At 38.8% G+C, this 13,276-nt stretch overlaps 1 protein-coding gene across 2 annotated transcripts in view; it reads left to right on the plus strand.

Annotated features, from left to right (window-relative positions):
- Nucleotides 1–13,276, plus strand: part of LOC120408138 (regulator of G protein signaling 7 binding protein) — a 74,688-nt gene that overhangs the window by 32,232 nt on the left and 29,180 nt on the right. For both annotated transcript variants that reach the window (XM_039544747.1, XM_039544748.1), the window contains exon 3: nucleotides 11,589–11,719. In XM_039544747.1, coding sequence (XP_039400681.1) covers nucleotides 11,589–11,719 — 131 coding nt within the window. The remainder of the gene's footprint in view (nucleotides 1–11,588; nucleotides 11,720–13,276) is intronic.

The following is a 13,276-nucleotide window of genomic DNA, read 5'->3' on the forward strand; positions in this document are numbered from 1 at the left end:
GCTGATTTTTTTTAAAGGCTCCAGAGGCCTTTTTCTTTAACTTCAGTACCAGGCAAATCGGCTGAAAGTATAGTAAAGCACAGAATTATCAAACACAATATATTATGAACATGATATGTTGGGGAAGAGTCAACACAGCTTTTGTAAGGGAAAATCATACCTCACCAATCTGTTAGAATTCTCTGAGGGTGTCAACAAACATGTGGACAAGGGCAATCCAGTAGATATAGTGAACTTGGACTTTAAGAAAACCTTTGACAAAGTCCCACACCAAAGGGCTCTTATGCAAAGTAAACAGACAGGGGATAAGAGGAAACTTATTCTCATAGATTAAGAGATAGTTAAAATATAGGGGGAAAGGGTAGAAATAGATGGTCAGTTTTCAGAATGGAGAGAGGTAAATAGTGGGGTCCCCCAAGGATCTGTACTGGGCACCTGTACTGTTCAACATATTAATAAATGATGTGGAAAGGGGGATAAACAGTGAGGTGGCAAAGTTTGCAGGCGATACAAAATTACTCAAGATAGCTGATTGTAAGGAGTTACATATCCGGAGTACACTCACACCTTGAATACTGCATGCAGTTCTGGTCACCCCATCTTAGAAAAGATATTAGAATTGGAAAAAGTACAGAGAAGGGCAATATGATAGAAGTCTATAAAATCATGAATGTTGTGGACAGTGTGAATAAGGAAGTGTCATTTACCTCTTCATATAACACACAAACACAAGAACCAGTGGTCACGCAATTAAATTAATAGGCCACAGATTTAAAACAAATCTAAGGAAATACTTCTGTACACAATACACAGTCAACCTGTGGAACTGATTGCCTGAGAATGTTGTGAAGGCCAGAAGTATAACTGGGTTCAAAAAAGCACTAGATAAGTTCATGGAAGACAGGTCCATCAAGGACTATTAGCCAAGATGGTCAGGGTCTCAGCCCCATGCTCTGGGTGTCTCTAAGCTCTGACTGTCAGAAGCTGGGACTGGAGAATAAGGGAGAGATCACACAATAAATTGCCCTGTTCTGTTCATTCCTTATGAAGCATCTGGCACCAGCCACTATGGGAAAACAAGATACTGGGCTAGATGGACCTTTGGTCTGACCCAGTACAGCCGTTCTTATTTTACTGAGAGCTGGTTCCATGTTCCTCTAATATCTAACAACAAGGATTGCTATTTAATTTCAGGAAGCAAGAGTGAAAATCTTAATTCTCAAAATTGAGGTTAAAAAAAACTTGCTTTTTTTTCTGTACATGCCAGTGAAACTGAACATTTTTTATTTAGTAAGCACTGCAGAGCTGATACAGTTTACCAGCATAATACCTTTAAAACAGAGATATGATTTAAGAAATGAGTTTTCCAACCACATAAACACAAGTCCTTTAAATTATCCTTGCTTTTTAGTATGTTATCTGTCTACCGGAAGGAGCTTAGTCTGTTCTCTTGCTATTGTCTAGGATGCAGCACTGTTCTGTTTTATCACATCTAACATTTCATCGCTAAAGATTCATTACATTGCATTAGCATAGAATTAAAAACAACACGATATATGGAAACATGACAACAATTTCTAGGAAAAGGCATGTATTCTAGAAATGAGTACCCTTTGTCAGTATCCAATCTGAAATGACTGTAGCAGATGGGAACAGAACAAACAAGTATGTTTTCTCAGTATCCACTTAGAAGAGAACATTGCAGTTTGATCACTTTTATAGTTATATTCAAAATAGTTCACCATATCCCTCATTATAATTTTAAAAGATGAACTGTAAAGCTGTGAAGGAAGCAAACAACATGTTTTCGTACACTTGAAAATTTCAGATAAATACATTTCAACATAAAACACTTTTTTGAAGTTCTTTCACTTACCATCTTTATAAGTTTGGAATTCAGTATTTCTTGGTTCTCCTGCAGTAGCTGGTGACGGGTCAGATTCTGAAATCATGTGTAAAGTGGCTTAAGTTAGATGCTTAAAATGTTAGACTCCTTTAGACCTACTTACACCCCTTCTGCCAATGTATAAGGGAATCTAAATAGGTGTGACTAACATGGTAAGGTGCAGAAAAAGTATAAGAAGTCATAGGTTAAGTATGGTAGGAGGTGTTTGTGTTTAGTGAAGAGAGAAGTACCAATCTGAATATTCTATCATGGCATAGTTCTTGTTGGGTTTTCTTACACCTTTTCCCTTGCACCTTTTCCCTGCTACACTTCACTTCAAGCTCCTAAATTTGTGATATGCTGCTGCTTCTGAATCCAAGAACTGGGTGAAAGTTGTAGAAATTTTGCACTTGGTGGACCTGATTCTCCTCTTGCATCTGTTTAAATCGTGAGTAATGCCACTGAAGTCAATGGAACTAGAGCAGTGGCATACTAATGTAAGTGAGAAGAAAATCAGGCCCTTAGCATCTACGGGGAATAAACCAATTTCCTGTGCAATAAGTCTAGCATTTCTCAGCTTCTGGGAAAAGTCGTAAGTTCTGAGCTCACATCTACATCCAAGTCATTCCCATGGCATTTTATTTTACAGCTCCTGTACCTTGCTAGAGGGTTTTCTAAGTTGCAGGGTAGAATCTGAGAGCTATAGAGTAAAATACAATGCAAAGTGATTTTTCCTTAGTCTATCAAGCCAATTTACAATTTCCTGATAATTCAGAAATACCCATTTCCTTTGTTTATACTGCTTCAATTCATTCCTGCTTTTTAAACCAACTTCTGTAAGTATAATTGCTCACTTATCTTTAACTCCTGTGGAGTGTTGTTGAGATTTTCAAAGTAGATTAATTTTAATGGAAGACTGTCTAAAATCCTAGACTGCTTTGAAAATCTCAACCTGCATATGTAAATATCTAACAACAGTAGGCCATATTCAGGATTTCAATACATATTTGTAACTCTCATTCACTTTCATGGGAGTTGTATACATGTAACTCAGGACAGAATTTGACCCACAAGCATTTTTACTTGTGTATTACCAATACTTTAGTTTCCCTTTATTATTGTGCATCTTAAATATATATATTTGCATCATTAAATACATTGATATTTGCAAGTGTGCCATATTGGCTTAGATTGTACTGTTTTAAAACTGTTCATATTGTTCACAAAATACTTTCCCTACAGTTAACTCCAGGCTTCATCAAAAAGAAACTTTAAAAATAAAAGTTCATATCAAGCTCCCTAAATGACTTGGCATGCCTATCCTTATAACTAAATATATACATCACTATGTATTTTTAAGCATTGTTGATACAATGTACAGCCTAGAACTGCACTATCCATTGTTAATGCCTGGCTACAATTTTCTGGTTGAAATAAGAAAATTAGGCCTGATTGTCCTCTTCCTTTTACCAGAACTACACTGGTGAAATTTACATTGATTTCAATGGAGCTATTCCTGTTTGACACCAAGGTGAGTTTTGGAATAGCCCGTACAGTGTTTTCTAATTGAATAATCATCCTAAAGATTTGTAAAGGGAACATAAAATTAATTATCCATAAACTATTATGAAATATTTGCAGCTTAAGAAGATTGTTTTGAGTTAAAAAGCAATAGCCATTTTCATATCTAATATTTTTTATTTCTAAGGAGGGGAAAACTGATCCCTGCCTATTCTTCTTGGTTTTAAACTGATTATCTGGATGCTGGGCACAGCGTTCTCATTTCTGCCATACAGAAAAGATAATGGTATAAGAGCTCCCTCTATGGGCAATATATTAAATGTCTTCGCAGTCAGTTATTCACAAAGACAGGCATATTCTATGTATTATCAGTGCTCCATAGATCTATTTAGTTCAACTAATGTTAACAGGTATTTTTTTAAAGAAACCCAAAGGAAAGAAAATGACTGAAGTACTCAATGCCCAAAGTATAAAAGATACAGTGTTGCTGATTACTCTTAAAATTATAAATACGATTCAAAGAATAACCTGAAAAATACAGAATTTGAACTACTGGTATTATACGAATAAAACACTGATAGAAATATGTTTTATGTGGCACAAACTACAGAATGTTTAACCTTTCTGTGAAATTGTTCCTAATAGGCAATATCAAAAACACACTCAATTTGTCTGCTAACATGTCAAAGTATTAGTTTCTGAGATAGTAAATAAACAGTAAGGCAAAGTGATCTCCATAAGGACAGAAGCATGAAACTTTTGCAATTAATTCAAGTTTTTGAACACAAGAATCATGAAATATAGCATGTCAGATTTTTTTCCTCTCTTTTGCAACCACATTTTAGCACGCCTAAATAGTAGGGTTCTCAAACTCTGCATAGGGCATACCACATCTTAAAAGTGTCTGTGGACCAACTCTCTTCCTGCTCATGACTATGTAACATCCCTATGACAAGCATAGCAGTGGTATGCAGGGAAAATTATGAAAGTGTTCAATGCATTTTTTGCTAACTTTCAATGTGATTTAGCAGAGAGAAGATGAGGAAATTTAAAGCTACATGACCAGCTCCAAGGATCACCAGCAAAAGTTCATACTGCTCTATTATATAGATACTGTGACAAAGTTCCTCCTCTACCTTGGTGGGTCCTGTGCTTATTGGAGGATTTTCTCACCTCAGAGATATTCCCCTCTTGCAGCACCCACAGTCTGGGTCAACTCCTCCTGTGTCTGATCAGGAGTTGGGAGGTTTGGGGGGAACCTGGGCCCGCCCTCTATTCTGGGTTCCAGCCCAGGGCCCTGTGGATTGCAGCTGTCTATAGTGCCTCCTGGTACAGTTGCGTGACAGCTACAACTCCCTGGGCTACTTCCCCATGGCCTCCCCCAAACACCTTTATCTTCACCACAGGACCTTCCTCCTGGTGTCTGATAACACTTGTACTCCTCAGTCCTCAAGCAGCACACCCTCTCACTCTCAGCTCCTTGCACCTCTTGCGCCCAGCTCCTCACATGCGCACCACAAACTGAATTGAGCTCCTTTTTAAACCCAGGTGCCCTGATTAGCCTGCCTTAATTGATTCTAGCAGGTTCTTGATTGGCTGCAGGTGTTCTAATCAGCCTGTCTGCCTTAATTGTTTTCAGAAAGCTCCTGATTGTTCTGGAACCTTCCCTATTACCTTACCCAGGGAAAGGGGACCTACTTAACCTGAGGCTAATATATCTGCCTTCTATCACTCTCCTGTAGCCATCTGGCCTGACCCTGTCACAATACATACATAAATGCTTGAACCTATTTTTCGACATATATACAAAACTAGACAAAAATGAGATGTTTTAATTTTTTTTAATTTGAAGATATCAGAGATACCTAAATCAATATAAGTTATAAACTTGTCCACCAATTCATCTTGGGGGATGATCCTCTTACGGAATTTGAATTGCATTTAAACATAATATTAAAAAATCAAGTTAGGTGGCAGTTTGACCATGACTGACTAGTCAGTGTAGTCAAGAAACAAGTCATGCTCAGCATCAGGTCTGTTAATCATGGGTAAATCCTGGGCCCAGTCCTTGCTGACATGACTTGTTCTTGACTATATTGCCCAGTCACCATCATTGCAGCTAACTGAATTGTTAAAATAAGGCTTAAACATGATTAAAGCTGGGATTTTTTCGAAGGAAATCTAAGATAGGTGCCCATCTCCAATTGAAATTCAGTACAATTTAGGTACAATTCCTTTAAGCTCCTTTGGAAATCCAAGTTTAAATTTTCTCATGAAGACAAGACTCAGACAAAGCTCTCCCCTGTGCAGAGGGCCAGCACAAGGCCTGTATATTACTTAAACCACAATTAAGTCTCCTAAATAAGTCTAAATAGGTATTAAGTTGTGCACATGCCTTATGCTGATCCTCTTGTTGAATTTCATCCCCCATTTGGACCGACCGTTACCATCTGCTCTAGCATATTTACCCCTCAACTCATCCCTTCTTAAAAACCTGAGAGAACAGATAGGCCTTGAGTGTGTCCTGAACATCAACAGACTAGGCTTTGTCAGACTAAGGGAATTCCACAAATTACTCCCTCCAGTCCCCTAGGTGTACATTGCACAGCACTAGTCCCTTGAACTGGAGCAATGATCACCTACCAGATATGTGTTCCCATGAGATTATCTGTACACTCTTCTCATCTGCTTTGGGTGAGTAAAGAAATTGCCACCACCAATGGGGGCAGGAGTTAATAACTATTCCTGGCTCCCACCTGTGTTGCAGTAGATCACAGCAAGGAGCAAAGAGGAGCTGTTTTTTTTTGTCTCATTGGGAAAGAAATCCTGCCAGTGCTCCTACAGCAAAAAGATACTAAGATTGGCTTCTCTTACTGTGAAACTCCACTAACAACAAGCTTTCTTCTAGTAATATCCATTGAATTATAAGAGAGTTCCCTTGGATATTAAAATGGCCTTCAAGGAGAAAATAGCCAAATGGGAAGCTGAAAAGTTGGTGGCTAACATTTATGTGGTAATATTTTAAACTAATAAGATTATTACTACCATTTAAACACAGACCAGATTACCATATATTTATTAATTGATAAAATTGTTTAATGGATTTAACAACAATCCTTAGTTGTTAAACATCTCTTAAATGATCAGTATGTGTAAGTTACACTGTATATCTATCTTCTCTTACAGCATATGTTTTTATAGTGAGTGTAAGGGGAAGACCAAAGACTTGTGTCACTTGACCTCATGGCAATGCCAAAGAAGATTGCTGAGAGAAACCAAACTGAGCTGACTACATTGAAGTGGATTTTTAAGTACAATACAAAAGATGAATCATGGGTTACAGTGAAACAATCAGGGATAGCAAAGAACCTTTTTTACAAGTTGGAATCTGAAGGTCAAATTCAGCCCTTGGGTCTGTGGCTTCCATTGAAGTAAATGGGAGCTACATACATGCATTTGAGAGCAGACTGTGGCTGAAAATAAGTGGAATCCTTTCAGAGACACTGTATAATAGAGCATTACAGTAATTGATCAACAGAACAGTGTGAGACTGAGTCAACAGGGGTCTCAGTGTGGAGATAATTAGATGTTACTATAGAAACGGGGCCAAATTATGTTCTTGGATGTCACTGATAGTACTCTGGAGTTGTATGGGTGTAAATAAGAGCAGAATTTGGCCTTTGGTCTAACTACACATGAATAATATTGTTCAAAGGACAGTTTTTGGTCAGAAAGTACCATTCAATCATTTTTCTATATACTGTGGCTCTTTTCAGAATAATATTTTTGGCACTCCTCAGGCACTTAAGCATTTATAAGAGCAAAAAGTGTCAGTTAAGACTTCTGTAATTGCTTTTTCTCATTTCTGTTGTAGCTTGTAGATGTACAGAAAGCCATTTAGATGTGGTACTTTAGTTAGCTGAAAAGTGTCCTTTCTTGTCAATAATTATTTAAATTGTAATATGGACAATTTTAAACTTCTACCCTTATCAGAATTATAAGTAAGATCATTTTTAAGGGTGGTTATTCAACATCTCCCCATCTCAGAAACCAGACACTCTATGAGAAATGTACCATTTTCTCATCCAATCTCCAGTTCCTCACTTTTTTTTTTAGTGACAGCCATGAAGAAAGTGAGAGACACTGATTATTGTAAGTATAGTTTCCATAGCAACTATGACCCAAAAAAATGTTAGGTACAGTACTCCTCTTACTCATTTACACTTTTTAACACTTGGAAAGAAACTTGATGGTAATCATCTATTTTATCTAAAATCGCTGCAATAAAAATGATCATCTCTCAAGAGTGATTATTCTAGTACTCCTGCCATCTTATGATTTTGTTAAGTTTGGAAAGTCATAGCTGACCCTGCAGAGTGCAGTTGTGACTTTGCAACAACATATATGGATAAATTGTGCCATTAAGGCATTTGCTGACATTGGGGACTCAACCCAAAACCCATTGAAGTTGATATGGGTCTTTCAGTTGATTTCAATGGGCTTTGAGGCACCATGATACTTTTCTTCCACATGGACAGCTGGAGGATCTTGCAAGCTGCACCACACCTAAGGAGAATACAACATGACCTCTTCCAGGTGCATAGGGCCATGGACTGGTCTCTTTTGGGGTGTGTAAAAGAGTCCTCCTTAGGTTTTTCTCCCGGACAGTGGGAGACCCTGACCAAGCCCAGTTATCTACACTGGCTGGCTTATGTTCAAGCCCAGGCTTCTCAGTCCTTGCAAGGACCCCATCCTTTGCAGGCCTTTTTAGGTCTCTTCCAGTGGGGGATCAAAAGGAAAACAAATATTCCAATGCACCCAGGAATAACTTCTTCACGCAGCCAACTCAAGGGGGAAAAGGCAAGACCAGCAGTACCTGCTTACTTCGGGGCTGTCTCCATAGTGGTTTTCTAGGAGTCCTTCTGGCTGGGTAGCTGAATCAGGCTCACTCTGTCAGGCTTACCCTGGGAGTTCCCTGCACTCCCCATAGGATTGGGTGTGGAGGTCTCCTGAATGGGAGTTCCCCTTGTGGCTTCAGGAGTCACTCCAGCCCTTTTCTGCTCAGGGTGATTGCTCCCCGTAGCTGACTGTAGTTTCGTCCTTTTTAAAGGCCTCCTCCACACTATACATGATTGACAGGGCTGGAGAGGTGGGGCTAGCCCCACACACAGAGCCTCTCTGGCCATAGGCACCAACTCCATGGGTGCTCCAGGGCTGGAGCACCCATGGGAAAGCCCCCTTCTCAGCTCCCCCCCCAACCCCCCAGCCTCCCTCCACCAGCAGGCCCCACCAATCAGTACCCTTCCTCTCCCTCCCAACACCTGCCCTCCACAATCAGCTGTTTCGTGGCATGCAGGAGGCTGGAAGGGAGGGGAGAGGAGCGAGGATGCATTGTGGTTGGGAGAAGGGTGGGAAGAGGTGGGGCAGGGGTGGAGTGGGGGCAGAAAGAGGCAGGGCAGGGGTGGGGCCTTGGGGGAAGGGGTGGAGTGAGGGTGGGGCCTAGGGCAGAGCTGGGGGTGGAGCACCCCCCAGCACTTTGGAAAGTCGGTGCCTGTGTCTCTGGCATCTTCCTCATCTCTGTGGGATCTATTAATCCCATCACAAGGTGACTCAAAGGATATTAACAGGGAGCAACTTGTGTGCAGTCAGGAAAGTACAGGGACTGCAATTGTGGGAGGTGGCCTGAGGGAAATCGCCTAGTGCCCCATCCAGTGGATGCATAGTAACTTAGAAGTTACGGCCAGTGTCTGAAATGAAAAGATATTTGGTCTTTAAGATACTGGGGATGGGGAAGTGGGAGACGATTGTGTCAGCATAGCCTTACTCAGAGTCAATGCACGATGCGGTAAATACGGTACGGTATATAACATGATTTCTGAGGAAATGTACCCTTCACATTGAAAGCAGAAACCATAACATATAAAAGGCAGAAGTGAGTGAGCAGAAATGCAGATACTGTTCTGTACCAGAGGGATAAGAAGGCACCTGGAATAATTAAGACTATTTCCCTGTATATGAGATGAAATTGGTCCTGAGAAGAGAACAAACCACAATAATTTTATTAATTATTCCAGCAGTTCCCAGACATTTTCTGATGGGCCCTGCCTTGCAATGGACTGGCAAATGGGAGGCATCTTCCTGTGTCCTTTTTCATCATAAATCAAGAATGGATGTTATTCTAAAAGTCATGCTCTAGTTCAAGAAGTAATTAATTCAAAGAATTCTTAGGGCCTGTGTTATAAAGAAGGTCACACTAGATGATCTTGTCTACTAATCTATAAATCAATGTTAATTTAAACTGAACTTATTGGTATGAAATCAGTACAAACTGCTGGGATTTTGCTTAGAAGTTTTAAGCCTTTCTGCTGACAGCAAAAAAATGAAGTTAACCTTTCACCCATCCCACAGTTAGACAAGCATCAGTGATGGCTTAGCCTCTTGCCATAGAGTACCCATTTTACTGGGTTAAATGAGCATTGTTTGCTGTAGGTCTCAAAACACTTCAATCTTGATTGATGTTACGAAATTATTTGAACCTAATACCAGAAGTAACAGAGTAGAGTTGTTGCAAATCATTTATCAAGTTAGTTGCTTCAGTTCCCTTGAGAAAGCCCACAAGTCTAATTTTATTTTAACATAAGAGGCTCTGTAGAATTATCAGTTTAGCTGCAGGAAATTACACACCTTTAAACAATGCTGGCAAATCTTTTTGTTGTTAAAGCTTCATTTATAATATCCTTGCTCTAGAAATCTAGAGACATGCTATGAAATTTATCCAGCCTCATATTACTGCTGCTCAAGATGCCTTTAGGTTCAACATTTATTCAGTAAAGCAAGTATTTTATATCTGTTTTATAATCCAGTTTTCTATGTTATTTGTCTTTCTTTTGCTGAAATCCTAAATCCTTGAATTGAACAACAACTGTATAATTAAAAATGCTACTAGCAAAGGTGATTGTGAGCCCACCTTTTAAACTTGGCTGGACAAATCTTTTCTTTGGATACTCAAATGAACAGCTAGGCTTGTAAAATAAATATTTTTATGCCTAAGTGCTATTTTGAGCCTACAAATATGGGATTTAGATGTCCAATTTAGCACCCAGGTTTGAAAAATGGACCCTGTATGTGGCAAAATTATTTTATCTGTGTTCTAAACAGTCAGTTAGAGATTACGCTCAGTTTGAAAATTAGTGAATGGATTTTTTTAGTCCTTGTCCTTCTTTCTACAATTATTATGACAAAGATGCTGCTCAAAAAGCACCTCTTCCAAAAGTCCTATAAGCCCCAGACCTCCCCACACTGTAGTGTTGGCTAATCAGATGACTAACAGTTTAAACACAGAGAATAACAATTGAAAAAGAGATTCATACAGAAGTCATGAAACTAAAAATTGTACACTCAACTTCACCATTCAACCACTCCAGCCTAGCCTATCCCCAGGCTTGGTTTGAGTGCTGTGTTTTTAGATTGTATATTGTTAGGGCAGGGACCTTGTCTTCATACTTTTCTGTGAAGTACTTAACACACTGGTGGATCATATTCATTATTAGGTTTCATGTATTAATGCTGTAACAATAACATCTAAGCAATACAAAACAAGAAGTTATAACCAAAGACCCTACTAGATTACAGAAATTGTGTGCCTGACCCTGAATTTGTGCCTCTACATAGTAGAATTACGCTAGGACTACATGAGTCTACCATCGCCACCAAAGTTATACTCCCCAGCGCACGTGGAGAAGGAACAAATGCTCAGACTTTGCAGGTTACAAATTAATTTTTCTGCTTTTGTCCAAAAAAAAATGTGCAGGGGGAAGTAAGGACCATACACGCTAGAAGAGACTTCCCACAGTTCAGAGAAAGCTTGTGAGAGAATGAGTAAAACTTACAAAAAGTAATAAAGAATAAAACACCTCCTGGATCTTGATATTAGAGGGAAATACAGAATTTGTTATCACTTAAATTGTTTTAAATATTTAAACACTTCATGGATGACAGGAGGGGGAGAAATAAGTTAAATTGAATGTTTTGTAAAATATGTCTAATGTTTATATGGTTAAAGACTTATTTTAAATAAAATTCTCTAGAAATAACAAGTTTTCCATATATTTTACAGACAGACAGTTGAAGGCTGTATTAAACAAGTCTATTTTAAGTACAGTCTTCCTCTTTTTTGTTGCAGCCCAGAAGATGGAGAGATTCATCCTGAAATCTGTAGACTATACATTCAGTTGCAATGTTGCTTAGAAATGTACACAACAGAGATGCTCAAGTCCATATGTCTGCTAGGATCCCTCCAGTTTCATCGGAAAGGTATTGAATTATACAAACACATCACAGACACTAACTTTCAAAACTGATCTTTTTTTTAGTTTTCCTTGGGTAGACATATAGTTGTCTGAATTGTCTGTATAGTAGAAGGATTCACATAAGCAGTGGTTCTACAATGATGTCACCATCCTTATAAAAGTGTGTCACATCAGGTGTGCCTATCTAATGTATTATTGTGATTTAAGAGCCTGAAACTAGAATAATGTTTGACCCAATATGGGAAGTTTTAGCTTCCAGTACCAGTTATTCAGATTCCACTGAACAAGATATGCTGTACATTTGCTGGAATAAATAATGCAGAATGGTGGGTTCTGAAAATTTTTGATTCAAAAGTATCAAAACATTTCATTTCAGGCTACCTTGACATTAAATTGTGACAGCCTGAGATGCCACGATGCTTCGTGGGAGTTGTAGTTCAGGTGCTTTATGCCCCCAGTCGCCTCCATAAGCTGGACTTCATCTCCCATCATAGTCATGAGACTCCCATGATGCACCACAGCTGTTCAACCAGAGGGTTTCATGAGAGATTTAGTTCAGCCAGAACCCAGCCAATAGAGGAGAATGGGCACATAAGGCACCCAAACAACAACTCCCATGAGGCACAGGCAGACACATTGTTGTTGAACTGACCCTAAACTAAACATTTTGATTCAGTTCAGCATACCAAAATGTTTAGATTATGGGTTGACCCAACTCAAAATGAAATACTTTGTTTTGATTTTCCTGATTTAAAAAAAAAACATTTTGGGGGCAAAATCAAAATTTTCTTATTTAAAATTTTGTTTTTATGGAAATTGCTTTTTCTCTTAAAAAAAAACATTAGCTGGAAAATTCTTGACCAACTCTGCAATTCAACAAGATGATGGAAGCAAAGGACCTTGTGCTGCTAGCAGCTGGGTTGACAGGAACTCCCTCCTGCATATCTCATGAGGAATTTAGTACAGGAACCATGAGCGGTATTTGTCAGGTGATCCTTATGACAGCCTCAGTTCTCACTTTACTGTAAGGTCACCTGTTCTTCATACTCAGATAAAGCAGTACTACAGTATGGCAATAGGAGAATCATGATATAATATTATATATCCTCCTTGCATTAGTACCACTATACCCTAATTGTGCCCTGGCATACTCATGAGTGCTGATTTATTTTGGGGTGGAGAGGTTTACTTATATTGCTGAGCACTGTGCATTTCTCTGTGCAATGGGGCCTAACTATGTATTTCCTACACACTGATGAGTACTTAATCATGCAAACAGGCCTATTAACTTGAAAGGCATGAATGAATGTTCACAGTTGTGAACAGTAGTTGCACAGTCACAAAACTAAAGGAGAACTTTAAAACTCAAACTTTAAAACTCTATAGTTAACACTATCGTCACCTAACACTTTCCATTACCAGTCCCTATTTTCAGGCACTTGTAACTTTGTCAAACATCTGTCATTCAAGCTAATTTTCCATGTTTGCTCTTTGATTTGTTTAAAAAAAAAGTTTCAATAAAAATCAGTTTTGTCATTTCCAAGAATGAAGTTTGGCAAAT

This window comes from Mauremys reevesii, linkage group 6 (genome assembly GCF_016161935.1).
Source record: "Mauremys reevesii isolate NIE-2019 linkage group 6, ASM1616193v1, whole genome shotgun sequence".
Lineage (NCBI taxonomy): Eukaryota > Metazoa > Chordata > Testudines > Geoemydidae > Mauremys > Mauremys reevesii.